The sequence below is a fragment of the Coregonus lavaretus genome (assembly GCF_964263955.1).
Source record: "Coregonus lavaretus genome assembly, chromosome: 37".
Taxonomy (NCBI): domain Eukaryota; kingdom Metazoa; phylum Chordata; class Actinopteri; order Salmoniformes; family Salmonidae; genus Coregonus; species Coregonus lavaretus.
The window spans coordinates 32,993,508-33,009,138 of NC_140024.1; the positions used below are offsets into that span (position 1 = coordinate 32,993,508).

A 15,631-nucleotide genomic window follows, 5' to 3' on the forward strand; every position below is an offset into this window, starting at 1 on the left:
CGTCTCCATCTAAAGTGGAGTTGTCATGAGGAGAGGAGCCTCTGTTTGACTACTACACCCACCTATCGATCTGGCCCAGGCATGAGAAAAATGTCTCCCGTCAGCATGATGTCTCAAGTAGCCTCTTTCCATCACAACATGCAGCGTAGGAACACACACACTTACTGCACGGACACACACACACACACACGCACGCACACACTGACGAAAGCAATAGCACGCGTAAGCAGACACACACGTACACACACGCATACACACACACCACGCCGTATGTCTCTAGGGCGCAAACACACACAGTCAACACAACAACAACACGGCTAGTTAGTATTTCCTTAAACAAGGCAAACGGAACTTCTCTCAAACAAACAGAACTTCACCAACCGTTCCTGCAAAACGCACACGCGACAATTTCCAACAATTCATAAAGTCATTGCCTGTCAACATCTGCAAATAATCTTTACGTTCAACAGCATGGCAGGGATCCATTAGGCAAATTGCGAGTTGGCAAAAACTCTGAGGGAACGATGGAAAGCCACAGCCAGTCCTGTAATTTAAACCTTATTTTAAATTGCGACAGCCTGACTACATGGAGGGAGGAGAGCGGGAGAGAGAAGGAGAGTGGGAGAGAGGAGAGAAAAGGACAGGGAGGGAGAGAGAGAGAAAGGGAGAGAGAGAAAAACTGAGTAAAAAAGGGAGTAACATACAGAGAAATGGGGAAAACATGCAAATAGAGAAATAAATGCAACATGACACACCAAACCAGGATCTCCATTCCTTGTCTGTCGACCACAAAATTCTCAGTAATTGTCTTGTAGCTTCGAGACTTCCTACCCTACACCGGAAAGGAGGGGTCTGTGCCTTACAGACGATTTCACAAGCTCACCATTGCCGGTTTTTAATCAAGTTTTTCCAAAGTGCCTAGACTCTGGAAATATCACTATGTTTTTCCATTGCTTTGAGAAATCCACCAATGTGCTACTTCAACAAAAAATTGTAGAAATGTACAGTAACCAGCAAACGCCAAACGGTAGCTTGGAAACACTGAGAATTGGAGGCCCCTTACACTTCGGTGTTGTGATGCAAAAATTCTAGCAAAATGTATAGCGCATAGAATTAAAAAGGTATTGTCGGATATTATTCATTCTAATCAGACAGGTTTTTTACATGGACGATACATTGGAGATAATATAAGGCAAGTACTGGAAACATTAGAACACTATAAAAAATCTGGGAAACCAGGCCTGCTATTCATAACTGACTTTGAAAAGGCTTTAGATAAAGTACGACTGGAGTTTATATGTAATCTTCGTAAATGATATCATAGGTAGGACTGGTGGAGTTATGTCGCACATGCAGCTAAATGGAAATGTCTGCTCTCCCCAAAATTACAACCATCTAATTGCAGCATTACAGCAAAAATGGAAGAGGAAAGTGGAAGGGGGAAAAAGTAAGGAACTTGTCTGTCGGCCTTGCATTAAAGACCATAATTGGTTAAAGAAAAATTGTGATAAATAAAAAAGTATACCAGTTTCATTTAAGGACAAAAAAATTGACAGCCGTGCCATATAGATTGCAAAATAGTTGGGATGAGATTTTTGACGTACCGATTCCATGGCACATGGTTTATGAACTGATATGCAAACAACGCCAGATTCAAAACGTATAATTTTTCAATTTAAATTATACAAAATTCTTGCAACCAATATAATGTTATTTATATGGGGGATACAACCTTCCCAGCTCTGCAGATTTTGCTCTCGAAGAGACAGAATCATTAGATCATTTGTTTTGGTACTGTCCATATGTAGCTTGTTTTTGGTCACAGGTCCAGGAATGGCTGAAGAATTGCAATATTTACCTGGAGCTAACCCTGCAGATAGCACTACTGGGTGATCTGAAAGGTCATGGTGAATCGATCAATAATATAATAATACTTTTAGCAAAAATAAATAGTTTCAATTTACAATCTGTAGAAACAATGAGAATAGAAAGGTTCAGAATTTTTGTAAAACATCACAGTACGGTTGAAATATATATGGAAAATAGAAATCCTATATGGATGGTGTTAAGAGATAGATGGGAGGTATTGCATAGAGTTGAAGGATGGGACTAATAACAAAGAAAGGTTTGGGGGGGGGGGGGGGGGGGGGGTATGTATGACTTCCATTCCAGTGTCTGTTGAATTCCAACACAGGCACACCTCACTCTACTGAATTAGGTACTGATTAGGTGATCACATGAACCAAATCTTATTTAACGAGGAAATGTATAAAATCCACTGCTGTGGTCATCACTATCCTCTTGTAATAGGTCCAGCTGGATGGCAAAAACAGTGCTAATAGTACCTCAAAAGTAATATTAATCAAAAAATAACTATTGACCATGCCAAAAGAGTTGAAAAGGAAAGTTTTGAGTGAGGAAAAGAAGGGTTCAATTCTGGCTTTACTGGCAGAGGGATACAGTGAGCGTCAGGTTGATTCCATCCTTAAAATTTCAAAGACGGCGGTTCATAAGAACAAGGTCAAGCAGCAGACATTGGGGACAACAAAGCTACAGACTGGCAGAGGGCGAAAACGACTCTCTACTGACCGGGATGACCGCCAATTAATTCGAATGTCACTCAACAACCGTAGGATGACATCAAGTGACTTACAAAAAGAATGGCAAACGGCAGCTGGGGTGAAGTGCACGGCGAGGACGGTTTGAAACAGGCTCCTAGGGGCAGGGCTGAAGTCGTGCAAAGCTAGAAAAAAGCTCTTCATCAATGAGAAGCAAAGAAGACCCAGGCTGAGGTTTGTAAAAGACCATTAGGATTGGGCCGTAGAGGACTGGAGTAAGGTCATCTTCTCTGATGAGTCCAATTTTCAGCTTTGCCCAACACCTGGTCGTCTAATGGTTAGACGGAGACCTGGAGAGGCCTACAAGTCACAGTGTCTCGCACCCACTGTGAAATCTGGTGGAGGATCGGTGATGATCTGGGGGTGCTTCAGCAAGGCTGGAATCGGACAGATTTGTCTTTGTGAAGGACGCATGAATCAAGCCACGTACAAGGTTGTCCTGGAAGAAAACTTGCTTCCTTTTGCTCTGACATTGTTCCCCAACTCTGAGGATTGGTTTTTCCAGCAGGACAATGTGCCATGCCACACAGCCATGTCAATCAAGGTGTGGATGGAGGACCACCAGATCAAGACCCTGTCATGGCCAGCCCAATCTCCAGACCTGAACCCCATTGAAAACTTCTGGAATGTGATCAAGAGGAAGATGGATGGTCACAAGCCATCAAACAAAGCCGAGCTGCTTGAATTTTTGCGCCAGGAGTGGCATAAAGTCACCCAACATCAATGTAAAAGTCTGGTGGAGAGCATGCCAAGACGCATGAAAGCTGTTATTGAAGATCAGGGTTATTCCACCAAATATTGATTTCTCAACTCTTCCTAAGTTAAAACATTAGTATTGTGTTGTTTAAAAATGAACATGAACTTATTTTCTTTGCGTTATTCGAGGTCTGACAACACTGCATCTTTTTTGTTATTTTGACCAGTTGTCATTTTCTGCAAATAAATGCTCTAAATTACAATATTTTTATTTGGAATTTGGGAGAAATGTTGTCAGTAGTTAGAATAGAATAAAACAATAATGTTAATTTCACCCAAATACATACCTATAAATAGTAAAACCAGAGAAACATATATTTTTGCAGTGGTCTCTTAATTTTTTCCAGAGCTGTATATATATATATATATATATATATATATATATTTGCCCAAAAATATATGGGGTATTGGAAGTGATGCAGACAATGACATTGATGGAAGCTACAATCTATCTGCAATATTAAAGCTGATCTACCCCCTAAAAAAAATATTTAAAAAAATACTATAATAATAATAATGATGGGAATCACTACCAATGGAAGGGTGTGTGACAGGTTGGTCTGAGAATGACATGACATCATGAAGGTGGGCACATCTATATGCTGTGACCGCTCTAAAATGGCTTCCTTTCCTCACAGCCTTTGATTGTTGGACCACTGCTAGGTAAAAGGACTGGATAGGTTTCAGCCATACTGCTTTCACCTATCAAGTCCTTTTAAATCAGTGGTTCAAAAGTGAAAGGCATCAGCTTCCAGTTGTAAAGACCTCCTGTAGTGACGCTAGTCTAAAGGTAGTGGAAAGCAGCAGTAAACCCGAGCTGTGCTGCTAGGTCTGCTAGGTCTGGAGCTGTTTGCTCCCAGTAAAAAAGAGCAGTCATGGAAAATATTTCAGGGAATGGCAAGCGGTTAATGGGCCAGCTCTTAATGTTGAATTCCATCCTCTAATGTGTCTCAGTCATGCATAAGAGCAAGTGTCGTACGCATTCCAGGGACCACGCTATCACTCCAGGTCAAACAGAGAACCCTGAGATAGGGAGAATCATGTTTCTGTAGGGACCAGGGGTGAACAACTCTGGCCCTCGAGGATCCCAGACACTCTAGTGTGCCGGTTTTAGTATGTAGTAGTACATGTTCATCTTTGACTTCTAATCAGGAGATGAATTGATACCAGGGAATTCAGGTGTCGATCCATGAAGTACCATCTAAAACCAGACTATGGGCTTTAAAGACTTGAATTGTGCACCCCTGGTGTGGCTAGAAATGTGGCTGGAAATGTACCGCGTCAGTCACAGTATAGAAAACACACACAGATTTCTACAAAACCTCATCCTGACGGCGATATGTTCAAACACGTATCACCTGTAACTCTCGACCACCCCCCCTACTCCCCCTCTCTCCCCACCCTCCTCTCCCTGTTTCTGAAACACTCCGGCCCCCCTCTTCTCTTCCCAGCATTCCAGTGCCGTGCCCCCACAGTCAAAGGGCCAATTCATGGCCTGGCGCGGCTACAAGCGCAGACAGGGGCTCTGAAGCAGGATGTTGTTTGGCTGATTCCTTCTCGCACCGCTTAAACCAACAAGCCGCAAAAATATGATTTGGGAGGGTGGGCAAAGAGGAAGTTGGTCCACTCACCTAACCTCAAGACTAGAGTTCAACTCATACCCAGTCTCATTACTGTAAAGAGGAAGCTGGTCCACTCACCTAACCTCAAGACTAGATATCAACTCACACCCAGTCTCATTACTGTAAAGAGGAAGTTGGTCCACTCACCTAACCTCAAGACTAGAGTTCAACTCACACCCAGTCTCATTGCTGTAAAGCAGTTAGCTTGGATCCAGGATAGGTCAGAGCAGTATGGAAAGCTCATGCTGCATAATTACTTTGAACTATCTGGTCTTTCTGTAGATCAGTGGATAATATAGAGAGGAAGCAAGGAGAGGAAGCCAATTCATTTTTTAGGTGCAGTCAGTTTGACATAAGTTATCTCTCAATGCAACACCAACAGCAGTAAAACATATCTTTAATGCTCTGACACTTTGAAGAAACAACACGCAAAACAAATAAAGTTACCTTTGTGAAACAACGTCGAACGGTGCTACCCTGCTAATTTGCCTATTCTTAGATGGTGACCCGTTACCTTGGGTAGAAAAAAAAAGAGTTGAGCTGGTATGCTTTGCTTATGTCTCTAGTCTCCACATCAAGTTCTAAGGATCTCTTCCTTGATAGTAATCTTGTGTAGAGTGCTGAGTTAGCCTGTGTCTTGGTAGAACCCCTATGAGAGTCCTCAGCGCCGATGTTATCTCCACCAAGTCAGACGGACATTCCTGAGAGTCTCACACAAGGCACAGCCCTGGCTTTCCCATGAATGAGGCCTTAACGACAAACAGGCCTGTGACACACGGTTTACCCTGTGTTATTTACAGACCTCAGACCGAAGGTGGAGATAGCTAGCTCGCTAGCCGGCCCCCTAAAAGCCCTAAAAGCTTCCAGTTGACATTTCTATTTGTAAAGCAAGGGACATTTTGCCGTCTGTTTTCAGGGGTATGTTAACTGATGGAATGATAAAGGTCTGTACAGAAGGTATGCACCACACCCTGCCTGCTGCAAGGCTTTCAAAGCAACAGAACTGTTTTCAGATTAATAAGGAGAGGAGATGATAGATTATCCAATCAGATCCTTATTTTATTTTTTCACCGTAAATCACAACCTTTTGCGAATGTAGTCAAACTGAACATTTTCAGATTATAAAGACAAGTTATTTTACAATAATCTAATCCATAGAGTTAAACTAAACTGAGGCTAATTAAAAAAAAAATTATGGATAGGCTGATTTAATTTTACCTTTAAACTTTGAGGTATGAAAACATTTGTATGTGCCTGCTACACTCCTTCCTTATTCCCCCCTCCTGTCATTTTATCCAGCATGGGGGCAGGGCAGTGAAGGGACCACACACACGACCTTTGGTAAATTGATCTTTCCATTTCCACTCAACTCTCCTGGCCTTCAATAGGAGAAGCCCTCCTTTAGCTATCTCTGGGTCACTGGCTCTGTGTGCCTACTACAAATTACAACCAACATCAACATTGTGGATTGACAGGACTGAATGCACTCACTTTGAATCAGAAATGGCAACCTCTCCCTCTCCCCACAAAACTCCACTTTCAGCAGATTCAGAAGTAAGCTAAAAGTGTTGGAGTTTGTAGAACCAACAGTAGATAGGGAATGTGCAATGGATGATTCCTGTAAACAGTAACAAGAGAACGAAACATTTGGGGAATAAAGAGTTTGGGACGACACACAACACACTAACTAGGTGAACGACTGTGGAGGCTCATGGCGGGGTTTCCATTGGCTATAAACAAACAGTCGGCTCTAGAGAAGTTGGACATAACGCTAGTTCACCTTTCAACACCCCACGAGCTGGGCAGGGGAGTTTGATGGAGTGAGTCTGCAGTCTCTCTCTGCACTACAAGGACCCCCAGCGTAAACAAACAGCACTCGGGTTTCAACCAGGGGGGACTGTTTCCTGCTTCAGCCAGCCCTGCTAGCCAGTCCCCCAAAGCCCCTCTCACCAGAGCTCTGCTCCACTCTGCTTTCCAAAATGCCAACCCCCTTCCACTGCTCAATTACCCAGAGGAATGGAGGGATTTGAGGGAAGAGAGGTAGTTGGAGAGGGGGATGGGGAGAGAGAGGGAGTGGGAGAGCACGTAGGGATCTTGTTGCAAGTTTTCATCTGACCGAAATATTTTGCAGGGGAGAAACAAGAGCAGGGAGAGAGAGAGAGAGAGAGAGAGAGAGAGAGAGAGAGAGAGAGAGAGAGAGAGACAGACAGAGAGAGAGAGAGAAAGGCAGAGAGAGAGAGAGAGAGAGAGAGAGAGAGAGAGAGAGAGAGAGAGAGAGAGAGAGAGAGAGAGAGAGAGAGAGAGAGAGAGAGAGAGAGAGAGAGAGAGAGAGAGTGAGAACATAGCTACATTGCTGTGGCATCTAGATTGTGGGAGACCCCCTCCCTCCGACTTTCACAATAGGAGCTTTATGCGGCCCCGTCTTTGGTTGTCTTAATAGCCATTCAACAGAGGGAGTAAAGCACAACATAATAACTTAATTAACTGCAGAGTTTGCCCATTTATGCAAACATACAGACGGGGGGCCAATATACCTTAGGCTAGGAGTGTGTGTTTGGGCTGACATACTCAAGAGACTAACTGTTAACCCGTTCTAGTTTGGAGGTGAACTGATGTCCGATTACACAATCCACATAGGTAGGTGATGAAACATGGGCGAACTCCAGTGAAATATAATTTCAGAAATACGCTATTCATTGCATACAATTTACTGGTTGCGTTGACTTTTGAAAAAAAACAAACATTTGTGGGACTTTTTAAAGGGAAAAGTAAAAGTATAGTGGAAGTATTCCTGAGGCCCCTAATGTTAGGTTTCATCATCTGGACCTCATTTCCATAGATGGCAACAGGCAGCTAAGCTGCTTCTCTGGTCGCTGATGATGTGTCACCGAAAAGCAAGATGTCCTCCAGTCTTAGTAATGAGAGTAGACTGAGTCACCAACATGGTGCTATCAAAGTTGGGGTTACTGGTAAAAAAATTTGATTAAACCCCTGTTTTGTTTATCTACAGAAACTAGTCTTTTAAAGAGTAAACTTCACAGCGCTGACTTCAATGGCTAACAGAACAATGCAAATACAATCCTGGGGTAACTGTGATCAAATCTCACAACGACAATCCCTCCCATCCCATAAGATGAGTCCAAAATAGCTTTAAATGCAGTATAAATATTTGTGCAGTTATGCGAAATAACTGTAGTTATTTCGTTCTCAATTGGAGTTACTTTATTTGTCAATAACATGAGCACGTCCATGAATACATGTATAGTGGTCAACAACTGTCAAGGCCAATAAATAACAAGCAACCCCACCTCATAAACAAGGCATTCTGGGAATTGGGTTTCCACTTTCCAGCCCCCATGCTCCTTGTCTGCATTGACCCTGATTTACAGCTCATAACGTGTTGATCCTTGCACTCTTTAATCCTCTTTACCTTTAGAGGGAGCCCTACTCCAGTGCTCTATACTCCTCTTTACCTTTAGAGGGAGCCCTACTCCAGTGCTCTATACTCCTCTTTACCTTTAGGGGAGCCCTACTCCAGTGCTCTATACTCCTCTTTACCTTTAGGAGGAGCCCTACTCCAGTGCTCTATACTCCTCTTTACCTTTAGAGGGAGCCCTACTCCAGTGCTCTATACTTGTCTTTACCTTTAGAGGGAGCACTACGCCAGTGCTCTATACTCCTCTTTACCTTTAGGAGGAGCCCTACTCCAGTGCTCTATATTCCTCTTTACCTTTAGGAGGAGCCCTACTCCAGTGCTCTATACTTGTCTTTACCTTTAGAGGGAGCCCTACTCCAGTGCTCTATATTCCTCTTTACCTTTAGTGGGAGCCCTACTCCAGTGTTCTATACTCCTCTTTACCTTAAGGGGGAGCCCTACTCCAGTGCTCTATACTCCTCTTTACCTTTAGAGGGAGCCCTACTCCAGTGCTCTATATTCCTCTTTACCTTTAGAGGGAGCCCTACTCCAGTGCTCTATACTCCTCTTTAACTTTAGGAGGAGCCCTACTCCAGTGTTCTATACTCCTCTTTACCTTTAGGAGGAGCCCTACTCCAGTGCTCTATACTCCTCTTTACCTTTAGAGGGAGCCCTACTCCAGTGCTCTATATTCCTCTTTACCTTTAGGAGGAGCCCTACTCCAGTGCTCTATACTCCTCTTTACCTTTAGAGGGAGCCCTACTCCAGTGTTCTATACTCCTCTTTACCTTTAGGAGGAGCCCTACTCCAGTGCTCTATACTCCTCTTTACCTTTAGGAGGAGCCCTACTTCAGTGCTCTATACTCCTCTTTACCTTTAGGGGAGCCCTACTCCAGTGCTCTATCCTCCTCTTTACCTTTAGGGGGAGCCCTACTCCAGTGCTCAATACTCCTCTTTACCTTTAGGGGAGCCCTACTCCAGTGCTCTATCCTCCTCTTTACCTTTAGGGGGAGCCCTACTCCAGTGCTCTATACTCCTCTTTACCTTTAGGGGGAGCCCTACTCTAGTGCTCTATACTCCTCTTTACCTTTAGGGGGAGCCCTACTCCAGTGCTCTATACTCCTCTTTACCTTTAGGGGGAGCCCTACTCCAGTGCTCTATACTCCTCTTTACCTTTAGGGGGAGCCCTACTCCAGCGCTCATACTAATAAGAATTGGGTTGGATGCTTTCAGGGCAGGGACACTGTAGCAAAATGTTTCGCGACGGAAAACTGAAAGTATAATTTCTTATTGGACGATTTCAGTCAGTCCCTCCCTGTTTCAGTCTGGTTTCTTCCATTTGGTGCCTAATGAACGCAGTAGACAACGAAAGGAAAACCAGCGCTCTAATGGCTCCGGTGCAATCATTTATTTAACCACAGTTTGGACAGCTAAGCTGCCTCCACCAGGGCTTCATCTGAATACATGGCAACTGTACTCACACCCCTAGCAGATCTCTCTATCAGTAACACACTACTTCCCTATTGGATCGGAATGATTGGTTAGAAGTGAACTCTGCAAAAAATAGTGCACAGCACAGCACAAACCAAACTAGACGTAAAGTAAAATCCACATCATCTACTACTGTACTCCAACAGTATATCAACCAATACTACAACCCCATCCCAAACAAACAATAAAGGAATGAAATAAGTGTATTTTGTGTTAAACTCTGTCACTCTTTCTATCAATGGACTGAATGCTAAATCAATAGCCCTCAATGCTAATGTTGGCCTAGCATTCTGTGTTAATAAGTCTGGAGCACTGATGCTCGTTGACAGTAGCGTCTCACCTGAGAAGAGTCTTGGCGCGACGTCGGGGGAGTGGGGGGCCACAGTTTCAGTGTACGACAGTGTTGAAAGTGTTGAATCTGATAGATCTGCAAAGGATAGAACATGACAGAGGAGTGAAATCAAGAACAGTACTCCATTGAAACGATTGTAACCATTGACTTCAGCATTAACTACTGTCCAGAGGGTGTCGTGTTGTGCCTTACTATGATGCCATGTTCCTCAAAGAGAGGAACATGAATTTCAAGCAGGAGAACGCATGTGAATGCAGGAATAATGTACTGGCACATGACTAACTTTGAGGTAAATGACCCTACATTACAGCTCCGGTAACACTTAATTTCCCAGCACAGAATATAAGGGGTATTACCATGGTAATGAAGTGGGAACAAGGTGTAATTACTTACACTTTTTCACAACCATATAAATGTTCTATTAATAAATATATAATTATTTTTATTTATTTTTTATTTTAAAAAACTGTGCTGGGAAGTAAAAATGCTACCAAAACCCCATTAGAGTGAACCCCCCCTGTGAGCTTAGCAGATATCTCTGATTGGTTTACTGTTGATGAGGAGGAGCATAATGATTGCTGCCTGACTTACCCAGTGGCTTGTGTTCATCTGAGGGAGATAGTCGGGAGTAGGGGGGTGGTGGTGATTCTGAAATACAAAAAATATGTGTGTTAGATGCTTGGTACTGTGTAGAAGTTCATGTTGATTAGGGCAGCGATGTCCAATTTTATCCGCAAAGGGCAGTGTGGATGCAGGCTTTTGATCCAGCCAAAGCAATCGATCATGTTACAGTATCTGTTACTACACTAAATAATAAGGAACATGGATTACAGGGAAAACTAAAAACAGACAACAATCTGTATATGTCTGTAAAAAATAAGTGGTGGATGGGCAGATCAACACACTATTCTTCAGACAGAATTGAGAATAAAATATGAAACATTCACAACTCTGTTGAATAAGCACTTCTAATAGGTTATAACTAAAAACGTAATTACATTACCCATAACATATGTTTTGAGATCCTATTTAAACGGCTACAAATAAAGAATACAAAAGAAAAGTAGGCTACATGTTGTCAACAGGCATTGTCCATACATAAAACCAAGAAAGCTAATGGTGAACTGTCGAAATAGTTCTCTGGGAGAGAGAAACAGGCCATGGGAACAGAGTGGATATAATGGCTGCGGGTTCTTTAAGAGTGGAGGCAGTAATTGCCGGAGTACTCAGTCAGTGAGATACCCAGCTAGTCAGTCTGGCGCCAGCAGTATGCAAACTGTATATTATCACCACTCCTTCACCTAAATAGCAAGAGGGGGACCTCCTAGGGAAGGAAAAACAACCTTTCAAAGCGCTACTTCAGAGCGATCTTCAAATGGATAACGTCAAAACTAAACAAATGAATATAATTGATATCATGAACTAAAACATTGAAATGGAGGAATGTGTTGTCGAGTGCTTAGCAGAGAAAATATTTGCTGCAAATACATTATAACTCAAGCTCTCCCTTTCTCTCCCTCTCTCTCTCTGTGTGAGTGTGTGTGGCAATGTTGTTTTTGAGGGATAGTAGGCTAGTTACACTTCCAACAGTTGGAATTCAGTTGCGGTAATCATAAGATTCGCGAGAAAATGTTAACTCCCGCGCATTGGCTAAGCAACCAAACATTTACAACAATGCACATCAACAAAACTTCAAGGATCCAGGCATGTCTCACTTAATCGCAGAGAAGTATAACCCTGTTATTATTAATTGGCTTTGTGACTGTAAACGCGTTTTAATTTCACCTCACATTAGGTGGACACCTTCTTTTGAGTGTTTAGCGCAACCTGGCCTTCTAATGAGTCCCATCTTTCACCATCCTCCAAACTTCAGGTAGGCTGTGGGCCTACCTTTTGGGCCTCGCTATTTGAGCATTGACACGCAGTGCTTGGTTATCAAGTTTGAAAAGCATTTATAAGTGTAGCCTCACTGTGCGCACCTGTGCGCAAACCTATCCAAACATAGACCTTCAATTTATACAGACTTGATTTGTGTAGAATGGGGTAAAAGTGTGTGATTGTAACCAATCTCAGTTGTCCTACCTGGCCCACACAAGAGACTGTAGTGATAGGGGTTACAGCACACCGTTTCACTGCTGTCCAATGCCCCGAAGCTTTGACAGTGGCACAGCGCTTTGAGTTGAGTCGAGTGGTGCAGGTCAGTCCATCGGTAGAGTTTACAGAGCAGAAACGGGGGAGATGCCGAGTAGCCACCTAAACGCAGCTCCGTCTGGGGTACCAGAACACAGTCACTGGGCATCCCTCCTTTCGACTCCACCGCCTCCAACAAGGCATCCAGCGGTTTCTCCTTGAGTCTTTTCAAAAGAGCATAGGTAACGTTCTTGAGTTCTTGCTCGTCCATCGAGCCAGTGTTCCCCTCCCGTCCCGCGAGGATACCTCCATCGCGGGGACTAGAGTTTCGAATACCCCGGGTCAAGACGGGGCTCCGAGGTCTAGGGTCCCTGTCTCGAAACAAACAGCAAGTAACCGTTCTACTGTCATTCTCGTGTTCTGGCTGAGAGCCTCGGTGATGGGGGACGGGGACACACATGGCATCCCCCTGACCATGGTCCGAATTGTCCCCCGGCGCCGACTCTGCGCTGTCCGTGAGGTCTGTGTTGCACACTTCGTCGAAAGTTCCCAGAGATGGCGAGGCACGGGTCACCGACCCGAGCTCCGTTTTGGGAATTTTTTCTGGGTTACTGCCACACGAACCGTTCCGAAACCCCTCGCTTCGTTTGCTTCTCCCATCTCCCCCGTCTCTGTCTGGGACTAAACGGCTTCTCCAGAGTCGCCGTACAAGACCTGAGCGTTTCGACCTGAACATACGACAATTTAGACCGTTTTGGATGTGTCGTATTGTTCCCGTCCAGGTCTGCGAGGATTCCACATGGATTTATGGTCTCCGCACAACATTAAGGTTTTGTAAACGGCGCGCACTACATGCGCAGCCGGGGGTCGTAGATTTATGACTAACTCGCAGCATTAGAATGTAATTTACGGTTGTATGTTGCATTAAACAAAGTCAAATGTAACGAGATTACACAGCTAAACAGAATGCGACATACATGCATTTACTGGACTGTTATTTCCTATAACCATATAGCCTACCAACTCAATGAAAACGTTTGTCTTTACAGAGAGGCTACACAAATCCCAAAGACTATCTTCCCAGCAGCAATTCCTAGGCTATACCATAATTATTCCTCCAATAACTAGGCTATAGCTACCACATGAAACGACAGCAAAAGTTTTTTTTTCTTGGACTTTGAGCACCCTTAGTTAAATCCTTCGCTTTAGAATCCTTCTGACGGCACATCGATGGAGTTGCTTTACCACGAAATAATCCCAAATAATCCTTGCCGCATTCAGATTCCCATGTTATTTTCCTCCGTAGTATACAATAATCCGTTAGCAAACCCGAAATAAAAAGTTTACATGGAGCTTTTATGCTGCTCAAACACACGGATGCAGATGTAGCTCCTCCGATTCAATGCTCAGAAGTGGTTTAAAGGAAAATTGGAATTACTTCACTGCCAGTCTCACTCTCTGCTATTCTTTTTCGGATACACTCGTCCGTACACACACTGGGGCCCCAGGAAAGCTCTGGAGCCATTGGTTGATTCCCATCATGTGCCAGTCTAGACACTTTGGCGGCTGTGAGCCGCACTGATTGTTGCGCAAACATGGTTTCAAGTTTCTTAACTCTTAAAGGCGCAACATCCACCTTTCTTCTGTCAAACTTTCAGCTCTTCCCACGAACTTTATACCACATTGAACATGTTTACTAACCTACCAAAAGATCAATGCACACGTTTATCTTAGGGAAACACTTAATGCTTAGTTACAGAAACTCGCCCATTCAGTAACATACTGTATGGAATCTGAATGATTTCTGATTTTCATTCTATAAGAGCACAATCTGCATTTGAATTGATGTCATCGAGAAGCCAGCAGATACTGGAAAAGTGTGTGCCCTGTAGGCCTATATTTTAGTGCATGTTTTGACTCCAAATACGTTGTCATTACTACCTTATTTATTACACAGGCAAAATGCCATTAATGATTTATAGGTTATAAACAACACAATAATATGTATACTCATCATAATAATCAACAAGGACCTTATTACTACAGAACTATTTTCATGTTGTTATTATTATTACTATCATTATCATCATTGTTATAATTAGGCTATTATCATAATTACTATTGCTATGGATACAAGTATTTCACTGTTCTTTCATTAAATGGTTAATGCCTTTTCAAGTGCAGTTAAGAAGGCATAGCCCCGCCCCATTATATATTGATATAGTTCAGAGTAGCAGTTAAAATGCCATAGCCCGCCCCATTATATATTGATATAGTTCAGAGTAGCAGTTAAGAAGCCATAGCCCCGTCCCATTGCATATTATTATATTGATATAGTTCAGAGTAGCGATTAAGAAGCCATAGCACTGCCCCATTATATAGTGATATAGCTCAAAGTAGTCTTGCAGCAAAAGACTCATGGGGCCAATTGCAACCATTGAAAGCCACCAGATTATGGCCAGCTGATCTCTCGTTAAACCATCAATACACGCTAAAATCACCTGCACAGCTGATCTCAATTGCAACCAACATAGAGAGCAATAGTAATGGTGTCTTTCTGTAGGCATTAACTCCACCATGACTTGATGGCCAAAGCCTATGGAGAAATTATATATGTTTTGGGATAAACGCCGAAAATAAGGTATGTGGTAAACACAGGTTTAGGAGATAGTATACCAGGGATCATCATCTAGATTCACCCGCTGACCGATTTTTTTCTTGAGCGGATGGTCAGGGGGCTGGAACATAATTACAAATAATTTGTAGACAGCAGATTGACCGCAAGAAGCCCAAACAGCAGCTAATGGGGATCCATAATAAATACAAATATAAAAACAGATATAATATTTCACTAAAACATAATTTCAAACCTTTCTTACATTTGTATACGATCACATACAGTATACAGTATCTCTCTATTATGCGTGGGAATACTTTGGAACAGATTTCCTAAATTAAAATCACCTGGAGCTGATTTGCTGGTGTTTTTACAATAAAAAATAAAAATATATATTTTTTTTGCTAAGAAAACTTGGGGTGCCAAATAAAATCACCCTTGGGCCAAATTCGGCCGCCAGTTGGGGAACCCTTCTTACACGATTTGTCTTATACCTATAAGATCTCCTAAGCCTGTGTTAACCTCAGACCTTATTTTCGTCATTTATCCCAAAACCCCATTCCTTCCCCATTCATTTCCCCCATAGGAATGGCTGAACGAACCAGAGCTAAATCATTTCCGTTTTTTTAG

The 15,631-nt window shown here is 43.0% G+C and overlaps 1 protein-coding gene across 1 annotated transcript in view; it reads right to left on the reverse strand.

Moving 5' to 3' along the window:
• Nucleotides 1–13,844, reverse strand: part of LOC311111487 (mothers against decapentaplegic homolog 6-like) — a 16,536-nt gene extending 2,692 nt beyond the window's left edge. Inside the window, exons 1-3 of the mRNA XM_084154224.1 lie at nucleotides 12,337–13,844; nucleotides 10,846–10,902; nucleotides 10,243–10,329 (exon numbers count right to left, since the gene is read on the reverse strand). Coding sequence (XP_084010350.1) covers nucleotides 10,243–10,329; nucleotides 10,846–10,902; nucleotides 12,337–13,120 — 928 coding nt within the window. The 5' untranslated portion in view covers nucleotides 13,121–13,844. The remainder of the gene's footprint in view (nucleotides 1–10,242; nucleotides 10,330–10,845; nucleotides 10,903–12,336) is intronic.
• Nucleotides 13,845–15,631: the final 1,787 nt, after the last annotated feature.